The sequence below is a fragment of the Scyliorhinus canicula genome, chromosome 7 (genome assembly GCF_902713615.1).
Source record: "Scyliorhinus canicula chromosome 7, sScyCan1.1, whole genome shotgun sequence".
NCBI classification, from domain to species: Eukaryota; Metazoa; Chordata; class Chondrichthyes; order Carcharhiniformes; family Scyliorhinidae; genus Scyliorhinus; species Scyliorhinus canicula.
This window is the reverse complement of record NC_052152.1, coordinates 198,385,465-198,397,685: the sequence shown is the minus strand read 5'-3', so window position 1 is coordinate 198,397,685 and position 12,221 is coordinate 198,385,465. Positions and strand designations below refer to the sequence as shown.

At 46.8% G+C, this 12,221-nt stretch overlaps 1 protein-coding gene across 2 annotated transcripts in view; it reads left to right on the top strand.

The window, feature by feature from the left end:
• Nucleotides 1–1,132: 1,132 nt before the first annotated feature.
• Nucleotides 1,133–12,221, top strand: part of LOC119969688 (protein CBFA2T2-like) — a 162,087-nt gene continuing 150,998 nt past the window's right edge. For both annotated transcript variants that reach the window (XM_038803674.1, XM_038803671.1), the window contains exon 1: nt 1,133–1,198. In XM_038803674.1, the coding sequence (XP_038659602.1) occupies nt 1,171–1,198 (28 nt within the window). In that variant the 5' untranslated portion in view covers nt 1,133–1,170. The remainder of the gene's footprint in view (nt 1,199–12,221) is intronic.

The following is a 12,221-nucleotide window of genomic DNA, read 5'->3' as shown; positions in this document are numbered from 1 at the left end:
CTCCTCCACACACACAGGGACTTGTACAGGAGCTCCTCCACAGACACAGACACACAGAGGGACTTGTACAGGGGCTCCTCCACACACACAGACACAGGGACTTGTACAGGGGCTCCTCCACACACACACACACAGAGGGACTTGTACAGGGGCTCCTCCACACACACAGACACACACAGAGGGACTTGTACAGGAGCTCCTCCACACACACAGACACAGGGACGTGTACAGGAGCTCCTCCACACACACACACACAGGGACTTGTACAGGAGCTCCTCCACACACACACACAGGGACTTGTACAGGGGCTCCTCCACACACACACACAGGGACTTGTACAGGGGCTCCTACACACACACACACAGGGACTTGTACAGGGGCTCCTCCACACACACACACACAGGGACTTGTACAGGAGCTCCTCCACACACACACACACACACACAGGGACTTGTACAGGAGCTCCTCCACACACACACACACACACACAGGGACTTGTACAGGAGCTCCTCCACACACACAGACACACACAGAGGGACTTGTACAGGAGCTCCTCCACACACACACACAGGGACTTGTACAGGAGCTCCTCCACACACACACACACACACACACAGGGACTTGTACAGGAGCTCCTCCACACACACACACAGGGACTTGTACAGGAGCTCCTCCACACACACACACACACAGAGGGACTTGTACAGGAGCTCCTCCACACACACACACACACAGGGACTTGTACAGGAGCTCCTCCACACACACACACACACACAGGGACTTGTACAGGGGCTCCTCCACACACACACACAGGGACTTGTACAGGAGCTCCTCCACACACACACACAGGGACTTGTGCAGGAGCGCCTCCACACACACACACACACACAGGGACTTGTACAGGGGCTCCTCCACACACACACACACACACAGGGACTTGTACAGGGGCTCCTCCACACACACACACACACAGAGGGACTTGTACAGGAGCTCCTCCACACAAACACACACAGGGACTTGCTCAATCACCGCCAGGGAGAAGCGGACTTTTATTTTTTTTAAACTCCTGCAGCTGGGGGTGGGAACCCTCCGTCACTCTCTCGCTCCCGAAACTTTTTTTGCTCGCCCCCCCCCCCTCCCCCGCCTCAACTCAAGTGAGATCGTTTGGAGATGGTGGGAATTTCTGGCTCTTTCCAGGGTGAGTAAAAGTTTCTGCTTCACTTTGTTAAGCTGCTGGGTCTTTGTTCCATTCGAATGGGAAAGGCGTGTGGGGGTGAGTGGGGGGTGGAGGGTAAAGATTGTAAACTTTACCCTCCAAAAATACATGTTCTCCAGCGAGTTTACAGCCAGGAGCCCCCACCCCACGTTTTTTTCAAAGATGCCTGAAAGATAGTTGATTTAAAATAGAGAGAAATTGGTCTTTTCACATGTTGCTCTGGGGCGCTACTTTGCTGCGAGGCGTTGGGGACTTGCTGTGTGTCGATTTCAAACGTGGTCATTGTCCTTTCCTGTCCTTTGGCGATGTGACAGATGGGGCCGTGCATTTTAGCTGATGTTGCCTTTCCGAGGACCGGTTTATAATCCTTGTGTTTTGTAAAAAAACAAAAAGATGTAGAGTGCAGATCCAAACAATAAAAGGTGCCGCCGTTTGCAGTTTGATTTCAATCTCTTCCTGAGAAAATGAATTTGAAGGTGAATCGAGCAGAATTCTCTGGTCGGGATTGTTTTTCCTGTATTTGCCTGTTTAAAACGCACGAACAGACATATTTGTTTATTCTGCACCGTTCCATTGTTGACTGTAACAGTCGATCTTGACCTTGCTTTGGTCTTGTGATTGCCTTTTCTTGCCTCGTACATTAAACATTTCTTCCAAATGTAATTGCATGACTGTTCTTAACAGTGCTCTCTATCTGTGTTATACACAGTCGGGAACCGTCCTGTATCTGTTATACACAGTTAGGAACAGTTCTTTATCTATTATATACACAGTAAGGAACGGTCCTGTATCTGTTATACACACAGTCAGGAACCGTCCTGTATCTGTTATAGACACAGTCAGGAACCGTCCTGTATCTGTTATAGACACAGTCAGGAACGGTCCTGTATCTGATATACACAGTCAGTTACCGTCCTGTATCTGTTACAGACACAGTCAGGAACCGTCCTGTATCTGATATACACAGTCAGTTACCGTCCTGTATCTGTTATAGACACCGTCAGTTACCGTCCTGTATCTGTTATAGACACAGTCAGGAACCGTCCTGTATCTGTTATAGACACAGTCAGGAACCGCCCTGTATCTGTTATAGACACAGTCAGGAACCGTCCTGTATCTGTTATAGACACAGTCAGGAACCGTCCTGTATCTGTTATAGACACAGTCAGTTACCGTCCTGTATCTGTTATAGACACAGTCAGGAACCGTCCTGTATCTGTTATAGACACAGTCAGGAACGGTCCTGTATCTGTTATAGACACAGTCAGTTACCGTCCTGTATCTGTTATAGACACAGTCAGAAACCGTCCTGTATCTGTTATAGACACAGTCAGGAACGGTCCTGTATCTGATATACACAGTTAGGAACGGTTCTTTATCTATTATATACACAGTAAGGAACGGTCCTGTATCTGTTATACACAGTCAGGAACCGTCCTGTATCTGTTATAGACACAGTCAGGAACGGTCCTGTATCTGTTATACACAGCCAGGAACCGTCCTGTGTCTGTTATAGACACAGTCAGGAACGGTCCTGTATCTGATATACACAGTCGGGAACGGTCCTGTATCTGTTAGACACACAGTCAGGAACCGTCCTGTATCTGTTATACACACAGTCAGGAACCGTCCTGTATCTGTTATAGACACAGTCAGGAACCGCCCTGTATCTGTTATAGACACAGTCAGGAACCGTCCTGTATCTGTTATAGACACAGTCAGGAACGGTCCTGTATCTGATATACACAGTCAGTTACCGTCCTGTATCTGTTATAGACACAGTCGGTTACCGTCCTGTATCTGTTATAGACACAGTCAGGAACGGTCCTGTATCTGTTATAGACACAGTCAGTTACCGTCCTGTATCTGTTATAGACACAGTCAGGAACCGTCCTGTATCTGTTATAGACACAGTCAGGAACGGTCCTGTATCTGATATACACAGTTAGGAACGGTTCTTTATCTATTATATACACAGTAAGGAACGGTCCTGTATCTGTTATACACAGTCAGGAACCGTCCTGTATCTGTTATAGACACAGTCAGGAACGGTCCTGTATCTGTTATACACAGTCAGGAACCGTCCTGTGTCTGTTATAGACACAGTCAGGAACGGTCCTGTATCTGATATACACAGTCGGGAACGGTCCTGTATCTGTTAGACACACAGTCAGGAACCGTCCTGTATCTGTTATAGACACAGTCAGGAACCGTCCTGTATCTGTTATAGACACAGTCAGGAATGGTCCTGTATCTGATATACACAGTTAGGAACGGTTCTGTATTTGATATACACAGTCGGGAACGGTCCTGTATCTGTTATAGACACAGTCAGGAATGGTCCTGTATCTGATATACACAGTTAGGAACGGTTCTGTATTTGATATACACAGTCGGGAACGGTCCTGTATCTGTTATAGACACAGTCAGGAACGGTCCTGTATCTGATATACACAGTTAGGAACGGTTCTGTATCTGTTATATACACAATCAGGAACGGTCCTGTATCTGATATACACAATCAGGAACGGTCCTGTATCTGATATACACAGTCGGGAACGGTTCTGTATCTGTTATATACAGTCAGGAACGGTCCTGTACCTGTTATATACACAGTCAGGAACGGTCCTGTACCTGTTATATACAGTCAGGAATGGTCCTGTAGGGCAGCATGGTGGCCTAGTGGTTAGCACAACCGCCTCACGGCGCTGAGGTCCCAGGTTCGATCCCGGCTCTGGGTCACTGTCCGTGTGGAGTTTGCACATTTTCCCCGTGTCTGCGTGGGTTTCGCCCCCACAACCCAAAAATGTGCAGAGTAGGTGGATTGGCCACGCTAAAAAGCCCCTTCATTGGAAAAAATAATTGGGTAATCTAAATTTATAAAAAAAAAATAATTTAAAAAAAAAGGAATGGTCCTGTATCTGACATACACAGTCGGGAATGGTTCTGTATCTGTTATATACACAGTTAGGAACGGTCCTGTATCTGACATACACAGTCGGGAACGGTTCTGTATCTGTTATATACACAGTCAGGAACGGTCCTGTATCTGACATACACAATCGGGAACGGTTCTGTATCTGTTATATACACAGTCGGGAATGGTTCTGTATCTGTTATATACACAGTCGGGAACGGTTCTGTATCTGTTATATACACAGTCGGGAACGGTTCTGTATCTGTTATATACACAGTCGGGAACGGTTCTGTATCTGTTATATACACAGTCGGGAACGGTTCTGTATCTGTTATATACACAGTCGGGAATGGTTCTGTATCTGTTATATACACAGTCGGGAACGGTTCTGTATCTGTTATATACTCAGTCGGGAATGGTTCTGTATCTGTTATATACACAATCGGGAATGGTTCTGTATCTGTTATATACACAGTCCGGAACGGTCCTGTATCTGTTATATACACAGTCGGGAACGGTTCTGTATCTGTTATATACACAGTCAGGAACGGTCCTGCATCTGTTATATACACAGTCCGGAACGGTCCTGTATCTGTTATATACACAGTCGGGAACGGTTCTGTATCTGTTATATACACAGTCAGGAACGGTCCTGTATCTGTTATATACACAGTCGGGAATGGTTCTGTATCTGTTATATACACAGTCGGGAATGGTTCTGTATCTGTTATATACACAGTCAGGAACGGTCCTGTATCTGACATACACAGTCGGGAACGGTTCTGTATCTGTTATATACACAGTCAGGAACGGTCCTGTATCTGACATACACAGTCGGGAACGGTTCTGTATCTGTTATATACACAGTCGGGAATGGTTCTGTATCTGTTATATACACAGTCGGGAACAGTTCTGTATCTGTTATATACACAGTCGGGAACGGTTCTGTATCTGTTATATACACAGTCGGGAACGGTTCTGTATCTGTTATATACACAGTCGGGAACGGTTCTGTATCTGTTATATACACAGTCGGGAACGGTTCTGTATCTGTTATATACACAGTCGGGAATGGTTCTGTATCTGTTATATACACAGTCGGGAATGGTTCTGTATCTGTTATATACACAGTCGGGAATGGTTCTGTATCTGTTATATACACAGTCGGGAATGGTTCTGTATCTGTTATATACACAGTCAGGAACGGTCCTGTTTGTGTTATAGGGGCTGGTTTAGCTCACTTGGCTAAATCGCTGGCTTTTAAAGCTGACCAAGCAGGCCAGCAGCACGGTTCGATTCCCGTACCAGCCTCCCCGAACAAGTGCCGGAATGTGGCGACTAGGGGCTTTTCACAGTAACTTCATTGAAGCCTACTCGTGACAATAAGCGATTTTCATTTCCTATATACAGTTGGGAATGGACCTGTCCGTATCTGTTATATACACAGTCAGGAACGGTCCTGTTTGTGTTATATACAGTCAGGAACGGTCCTGTTTGTGTTATATACAGTCAGGAACGGTCCTGTTTGTGTTATATACAGTCAGGAACGGTCCTGTTTGTGTTATATTCAGTCAGGAATGGTCCTGTTTGTGTTATATACAATCAGAAACGGTCCTGTTTGTGTTATATACAGTCAGGAACGGTCCCGAATCTGTTACATACACAGTTGGGAATGGTCCTGTATCTGATATACACAGTTAAGAATGGTTCTGTATCTGTTATATACACAGTCTGGAACGGTCCTGTATCTGATATACACAGTTAGGAACGGTTCTGTATCTGTTATATACACAGTCGGGAACGGTCCTGTCTGTATCTGTTACATACACAGTCAGGAACATTCCTGTATCTTATATACACAGTCAGGAACGGTCCTGTTTGTGTTATGTACACAGTGAGGAACAGTCATGTATCTGTTGTATATAGAGTCAGGAACGGTCCTGTATCTGTTGTATACACAGTTGGGAATGGTCCTGCGCCTGTTATGTATGCACTCCGGGGGCAGCACGGTGGCACAGTGGTTAGCACTGCAGTCTCACGGCGCTGAGGTCCCAGGTTCGATCCCGGCTCTGGGTCACTGTCTGTGTGGAGTTTGCACATTCTCCCCGTGTTTGTGTGGGTTTCGCCCCCACAACCCAAAGATGTGCAGGATAGGTGGATTGAACACGCTAAATTTCCCCTTAATTTGAAAAAATTAATTGGGTATTCTAAATTTTAAAAAAAATGTATGCACTCCGGAATGGTCCTGTATCTGTTATATACATAGGCAGGAACGGCCCTGTATCTTATATACACAAGCAGGAACAGTCCTGTATCTGTTTTATACACAGTCAAGAACAAATTGTCCTATATCTGTTATATACCCAGTCGGGAATGGTCCTGTATCTGTTATGTACAAAGTCGGGAATGGTCCTGCATCTGTTATGTATGCACTCCGGAATGGTCCTGTATGTGTTATGTATGCACTCAGGAACGGTCCTGTATCAGTTATGTACGCACTCAGGAATAGTCCTGTATGTGTTATGTATGCACTCAGGAATGGTCCTGTATGTGTTATGTATGCACTCAGGAATGGTCCTGTATGTGTTATGTATGCACTCAGGAATGGTCCTGTATCTGTTATGTACGCACGCAGGAACGATCCTGTATCTTATGTATGCACTCAGGAATGGTCCTGTATCTGTTATGTACACACTCAGGAATGGTCAGATGATACGGCAGCACTGTGGCGCAGTGGTTAGCATTGCTGCCTCATGGCGCCGAGGTCCCAGGTTCGATCCCGGCTCTGGGTCACTGTCCGTGTGGAGTTTGCTCATTCTCCCCGTGTTTGCGTGGGCTTCGCCCCCACAACCCAAAGATGTGCAGAGTAGGTGGATTGGCCACGCTAAATCGCCCCTTCATTGGAAAAAAATGAATTGGGTATTCTAAATTTATTTTTAAAAAAGGAATGGTCAGATTTTTTCAGCAAATGGTCAGTCGTGTTGCAATGTTTGTTGGGTGGTAATGGAGATGGTGTGGATAATGGAGTGTATAAAATGGTCTTTCATTTTGCCATATCTATTAAATGCACAGTCAATAATGGTGTCATTGCAGGGTGGCACGGCAACACAATGGTTAGCACTGCTGCCTACGGTGCTGAAGACCCGGGTTCGATCTCAGCCCTGGGTCACTGTCCGTGTGGAGTTTGCACATTCTCACCATGTCTGCATGGGTTTCACCCCCACAACCCAAATATGTGCTGGTTAGGTGGATTGGCCACACTAAAATTGCCCCTTCATTGGAAAAATAATTAATTGGGTAGGCTAAACTTATTTTTTTTTTTAATGGTATTATTGTACAGGCAGTGATAAAATAAGGAATAGGCCATTCGGCACTTTGAGCATTTTCTGTTATTCAATTGCTTCATGGCTGATCTCCTACCTCAACTCCACCTTCTCACGTTATTCATGAAGGCCCAGCCTTCTCAACCTTGCCCCTCACCTGAGGTGTGGTGACCCACAGGTTAAATCTTCCCCCTCAAAGGAGAAAGCAGCCTATGGTCATCTGGGGCTATGACGACTTCACCTTAATATCAAAATCATTATCGACCTCTGTCGTGAATATGCTCAATAGCTGAACATCCACAACTCTCTGTAGTATAAAGAATTCCAAAGGCCCAAAAGCCTTTGAATGAAGAAATGTATCCTCATCTCATTCTTAAGCGTCCAACACTTTATTTTGGGACTGTGACCCCGAATTCTGGCCATTCAGCCATCTCCCGTCTCGACTCTAAGCTAGTGCCAAACTCAGTGATTCACACGCAACAACTCCCAATTTACTGCTGCCTTTCTCTGCTCTTGCATTCATTCTTGCATTTCTGCTCATTCATTTCCTCTCTTTAAATTTTTAGCCTTATTTTTAACTGTGGAGAGCCACTGAGCCTGTCTGGACAAATGCCATGCTTCTTTTTCCTGTCTTTATTTCATAGCCCCAATCTATCTCTTTGCCCAAGGCACATTGCTCCTTCATCAGCTCTACACTGCACCAGGCCCTGTAGTAGAGTCACACCAACTCGAATGTTAACTCTGTTTCTCTCTCCACAGAGGGTGCCAGATCTGTTGGGTTTTACCTGATTCTATCGGTAGATCCAGCAGGACTCTCCTCCCTTGCCTAGTCTTCCTAACGTTGGAGGGTAGCGTTCCTATGAAGCTAGCTCCCTCACCCAGTTATGAAGTTCTGATACTTTACAGCATGACGGGATTCTGCCATGGTTTTATGTGTAGTTGAATTTTTGTTGGCACCGAATAACATGGGGTAATCGCACAAGAGATATCGACAAATGTTTGGTAAATCTGAGTGTTATGATGAGGCATTTAAGCTGTAGGGGGGTGGTGTTGGGGAGGTTTACAGAGGCAAATCATGAATTGGAGCTAAGGCAAATTAAAGCACAGTTGTGGTGGTCGGCGTCGGAATCGATTCTCCGCAATGCCTCTGATTCGAGGAACAGGTCTGGCTGCGTACATTTTAAAAAATAAATTTAGAGTACCCAATTATTTTTTCCAATTAAGGGGCAATTTAACATGGCCAATCCACCTACCCTGCACATCTTTGGGTTGTGGGGGTGAAACCCACGCCAACACGGGGAGAACGTGCAAACTCCAAACAAACAGCGACCCAGGGCCGGAATTTGAACCCGGGTTCTCAGCGCCATAGGCAGCAATGCTAACCACTGTGCCACCGTGCTGCCCACTGGCTGCATACATTATCATTTCCCATATAGCTGAGATAATGATTATCTTGAATGTTCTGACAGAAGATTTTTTTGTAATCATGAATAGCTGCAACGGTTGTGTTAATTCTTCCCTAAGTTAAAATTTGTTTTAAAGGTGACTTTACTGTCAAAATTATAGTGAAAAAGAAAGTCAAAAAACATGATAATTCAGAGTTAGGTCTATGTTAATTTCTTTCCTATTGATGCATATATTCAGTGCATGTATTTTATTTAATGCATACACAAATTTATGCATTTATGCCAAGCACACTTGGCAATTAACCAAGTATTTGGTTTGGAAATGCTGAATTTTCATCTTGAGGCTCCCAATTGGTTTTTATTTTATGCAGTTACTTAAAAAAAAAAGGGCCAATTAGGTCAGAAAGATTGTCACCCCCGGCCTTGATAATGTGCCCAAGCCTCTGGAGAGGGGATTGAACTCGCAGCTTTCTGATGTAGAATCGAGGATGCTACCCAACGTGCAGTGGCAGACACTTGACAAGGGCACGAGACGAGAGTTTTAGCCACGGGTGAGCTGACGTGATGACTTGAGATGGGCAGTGTGGAGGAGGTAGAAGTAGGTGATCGAACGGATGCGGGAATTGCAAAACCCAACTCCAGTTTGAACAGGATTGTTGTGCCTACACCACGGTGTGTCTTTAACCTGTATACGATAAATAAATGACCACAAGTTTGTTTGGTACAATAAAAACACTTTATTTCACACACGCAATTGTTACTGCTAGTCGATCACACACACACACACACACTTAAGTCAAACTACAAAGCTAGTACACACAAGACCTTAACTTAACTCCAGAGTGACTAGCAAGTACCAGACAGATATTGGCCTTTATCTGTATCTCTAATCTTGTAGTAGGGGCTGGTTTAGCACACTGGGCTAAATTGCTGGCTTTTAAAGCAGACCAAGGCAGGCCAGCAGCACGGTTCAATTCCTGTACTAGCTGTGCTGGATTCTGGCGACTAGGGGCTTTTCACAGTAACTTCATTGAAGCCTACTCGTGACAATAAGCGATTTTCATTCCATTTCATTACCTCAATGTTCAGCCCTTGGTCAGGTCTGTTCCTGGCTCTGATCCTCCTACAGTTGGTCGGGTGATGGTCTTTCTCTTCGGACATGAATGGTCACCGTTGTTGAAATGCTGCTGCAGAGATTCTAAGGTGGTGCAGCACCTATTTTAAAAATAAATTTAGATTACCCAATTATTTTTTCCAATTAAGGGACAATTTAGCGTGGCCAATCCACCTAACCTGCACATCTTTGGGTTGTGGGGGCGAAACCCACGCAGACACGGGGAGAATGTGCAAACTCCACACGGACAGTGACCCAGGGCCGGGATTCGAACCCGGGTCCTCAGCGCCGTAGGCAGCAATGCTAACCACTGTGCCACCATGCGTGCAGCACCTTTTAACCTGCTTGGATTTCGTGCCCCTTTGGTGGGCGGCCTCTGGTTCAATGTCAATCAATTGATCAGGGCTCGATCACCCAGATCGATCAAGTCCAATCAGAGGCTGCGACATCAATTTTGGGGTGTGCACTCAGCCTGCAAGTGTTGCAGCTTTTTGTGCATTTGCAAGCTGCAACCTGTCTGTCCCTGAACTTGGCCACTTTTCCCAGCATCCTTAGGAGGGAGGACATTTTAGGTGGCCACAAACCTGCAAACAGTTGGGTTCCGTTAGAACCGGTGACTCGAGATATCAGTGATGAACAGTATCTGTTACATAGACAGTCAGTAATTGTATGGATTGATTTATGCATGTAGCCACTGATACATAGAAGAACGCAGGAGGACGGAAAGGCCATTTAACAGCTTAACTGTTCAAATAGATAATTGCTGTTGAGTACCTGAACTTCATTCACCTGCCTTTGCTCCATCCCTTAATATCCGCATCTAACAAAGGTCGTGGCCAGGATTCTCTGACCCCGCGGCGGGTCGGCGAATACCAGTGGGGTACGCGAGAATCGCGCCCCGACGGTGGCATACCTATTCTCCGGCACCGATTCTCGGACGTTTGGTCGCTGCTGCGCCGATCGGGGGCTGATGAAAGCGCCCCCCCCCCCCACCGGCGATTCTCCGGGCCCCAACGGGCTGAGTGGACACCAGGTTCGGCTGAGTCCCGCCGACGTGGGTTACTCAGGTCCCACATGGCGGGACCTGGAAGGTGTGTCTGCAAGGGCCGTCCTGGAGGGAGGGGGGGGGGGGGGGGGGGGGGGGGGGGGACCGGGGGGGGGGGACCCCACGGTGGCCTGGCCCGCGATCGGGGCCTACCGATCGGCCGGCGGGCTGGTTCCGTGGGGGCCTGTGTTCCTCCGCGCCGGGGCCCCTGTAGGGCTCCGCCATATTGCCCGGGGGCCGGCGCGGAGACGGGAACCCACGCGCATGCGCGGAATCACACCGGCCATTCTGCGCATCCGCGGAATCACGACAGCCGTAGCGCGCATGCTTGAACTCGCGCCAACCGTTCCGCGCCGGCTGGAGCTGCAGGGACCTCTCCGGCGCCGACCTAGCCCCCTTGGAAGGGGAGCATTCCTCAATATCGGGGACCGTTGACGCCGGAGTGGTTGGCGTCGCTTTTCACGCCAGCGTCAGAACTTGGCCGCAGGATTGGAGAATCCCGGCTCTTATCTCCCAGTCCTGAAATTTCCTTTACTCCAGCATCCACAGTTTTTCAGGACAGAGAGTTCCAGCTTTTTATTACCCTTTTGTGTGAAACGGAGCTTCTTCATTTTATCCTTAAGTTCTGATATTAGATCATATCCCCTGGTTTCTGATCCTCCTACTAGAGAAAATTGTTTCACCATATCTGCCCGGTCAAATCCCTTTTAATACTTAAAGCAGTTGGATGGAATCGCCCCGCAATCCGCAATATTCAAGGGAATAGAAGGCGTTTTCTTTTGCAATCTGTCCTCAACTTTATTGTTTCAGCTCCGTTATCATCCTGGTAAATATACGTTCCACCCCCTGCAATGCTGATATATATCCTTCCAGCAGAGTGGTGCTGGAACTAAAGGCAGTATCTCAGTTGGGGTACGGACAGAGTTCTATGCAGCTGAAGCATAACTTCCTCCCCCTTGTATTTCAGTCCCCCAGAGATAAAGACCAACAGTCCATTGGCCTTTTTGATTGTTTTTTTTTTGTATCTGGCCACTAGCTTTCAATGATTTGTGTGCTTGGTTGCCCAAATCTCGCTGCTCCTGTACTGTCCTCGGTTCCTCACCGTTTAGAAATGCATCTTGATTTATCTCTCTCGCTGGTAGGTGGCTGCATTCGTGGTGTCACATCTTCTCCGAAACAGTATTTCTTATAGTCTTGCTG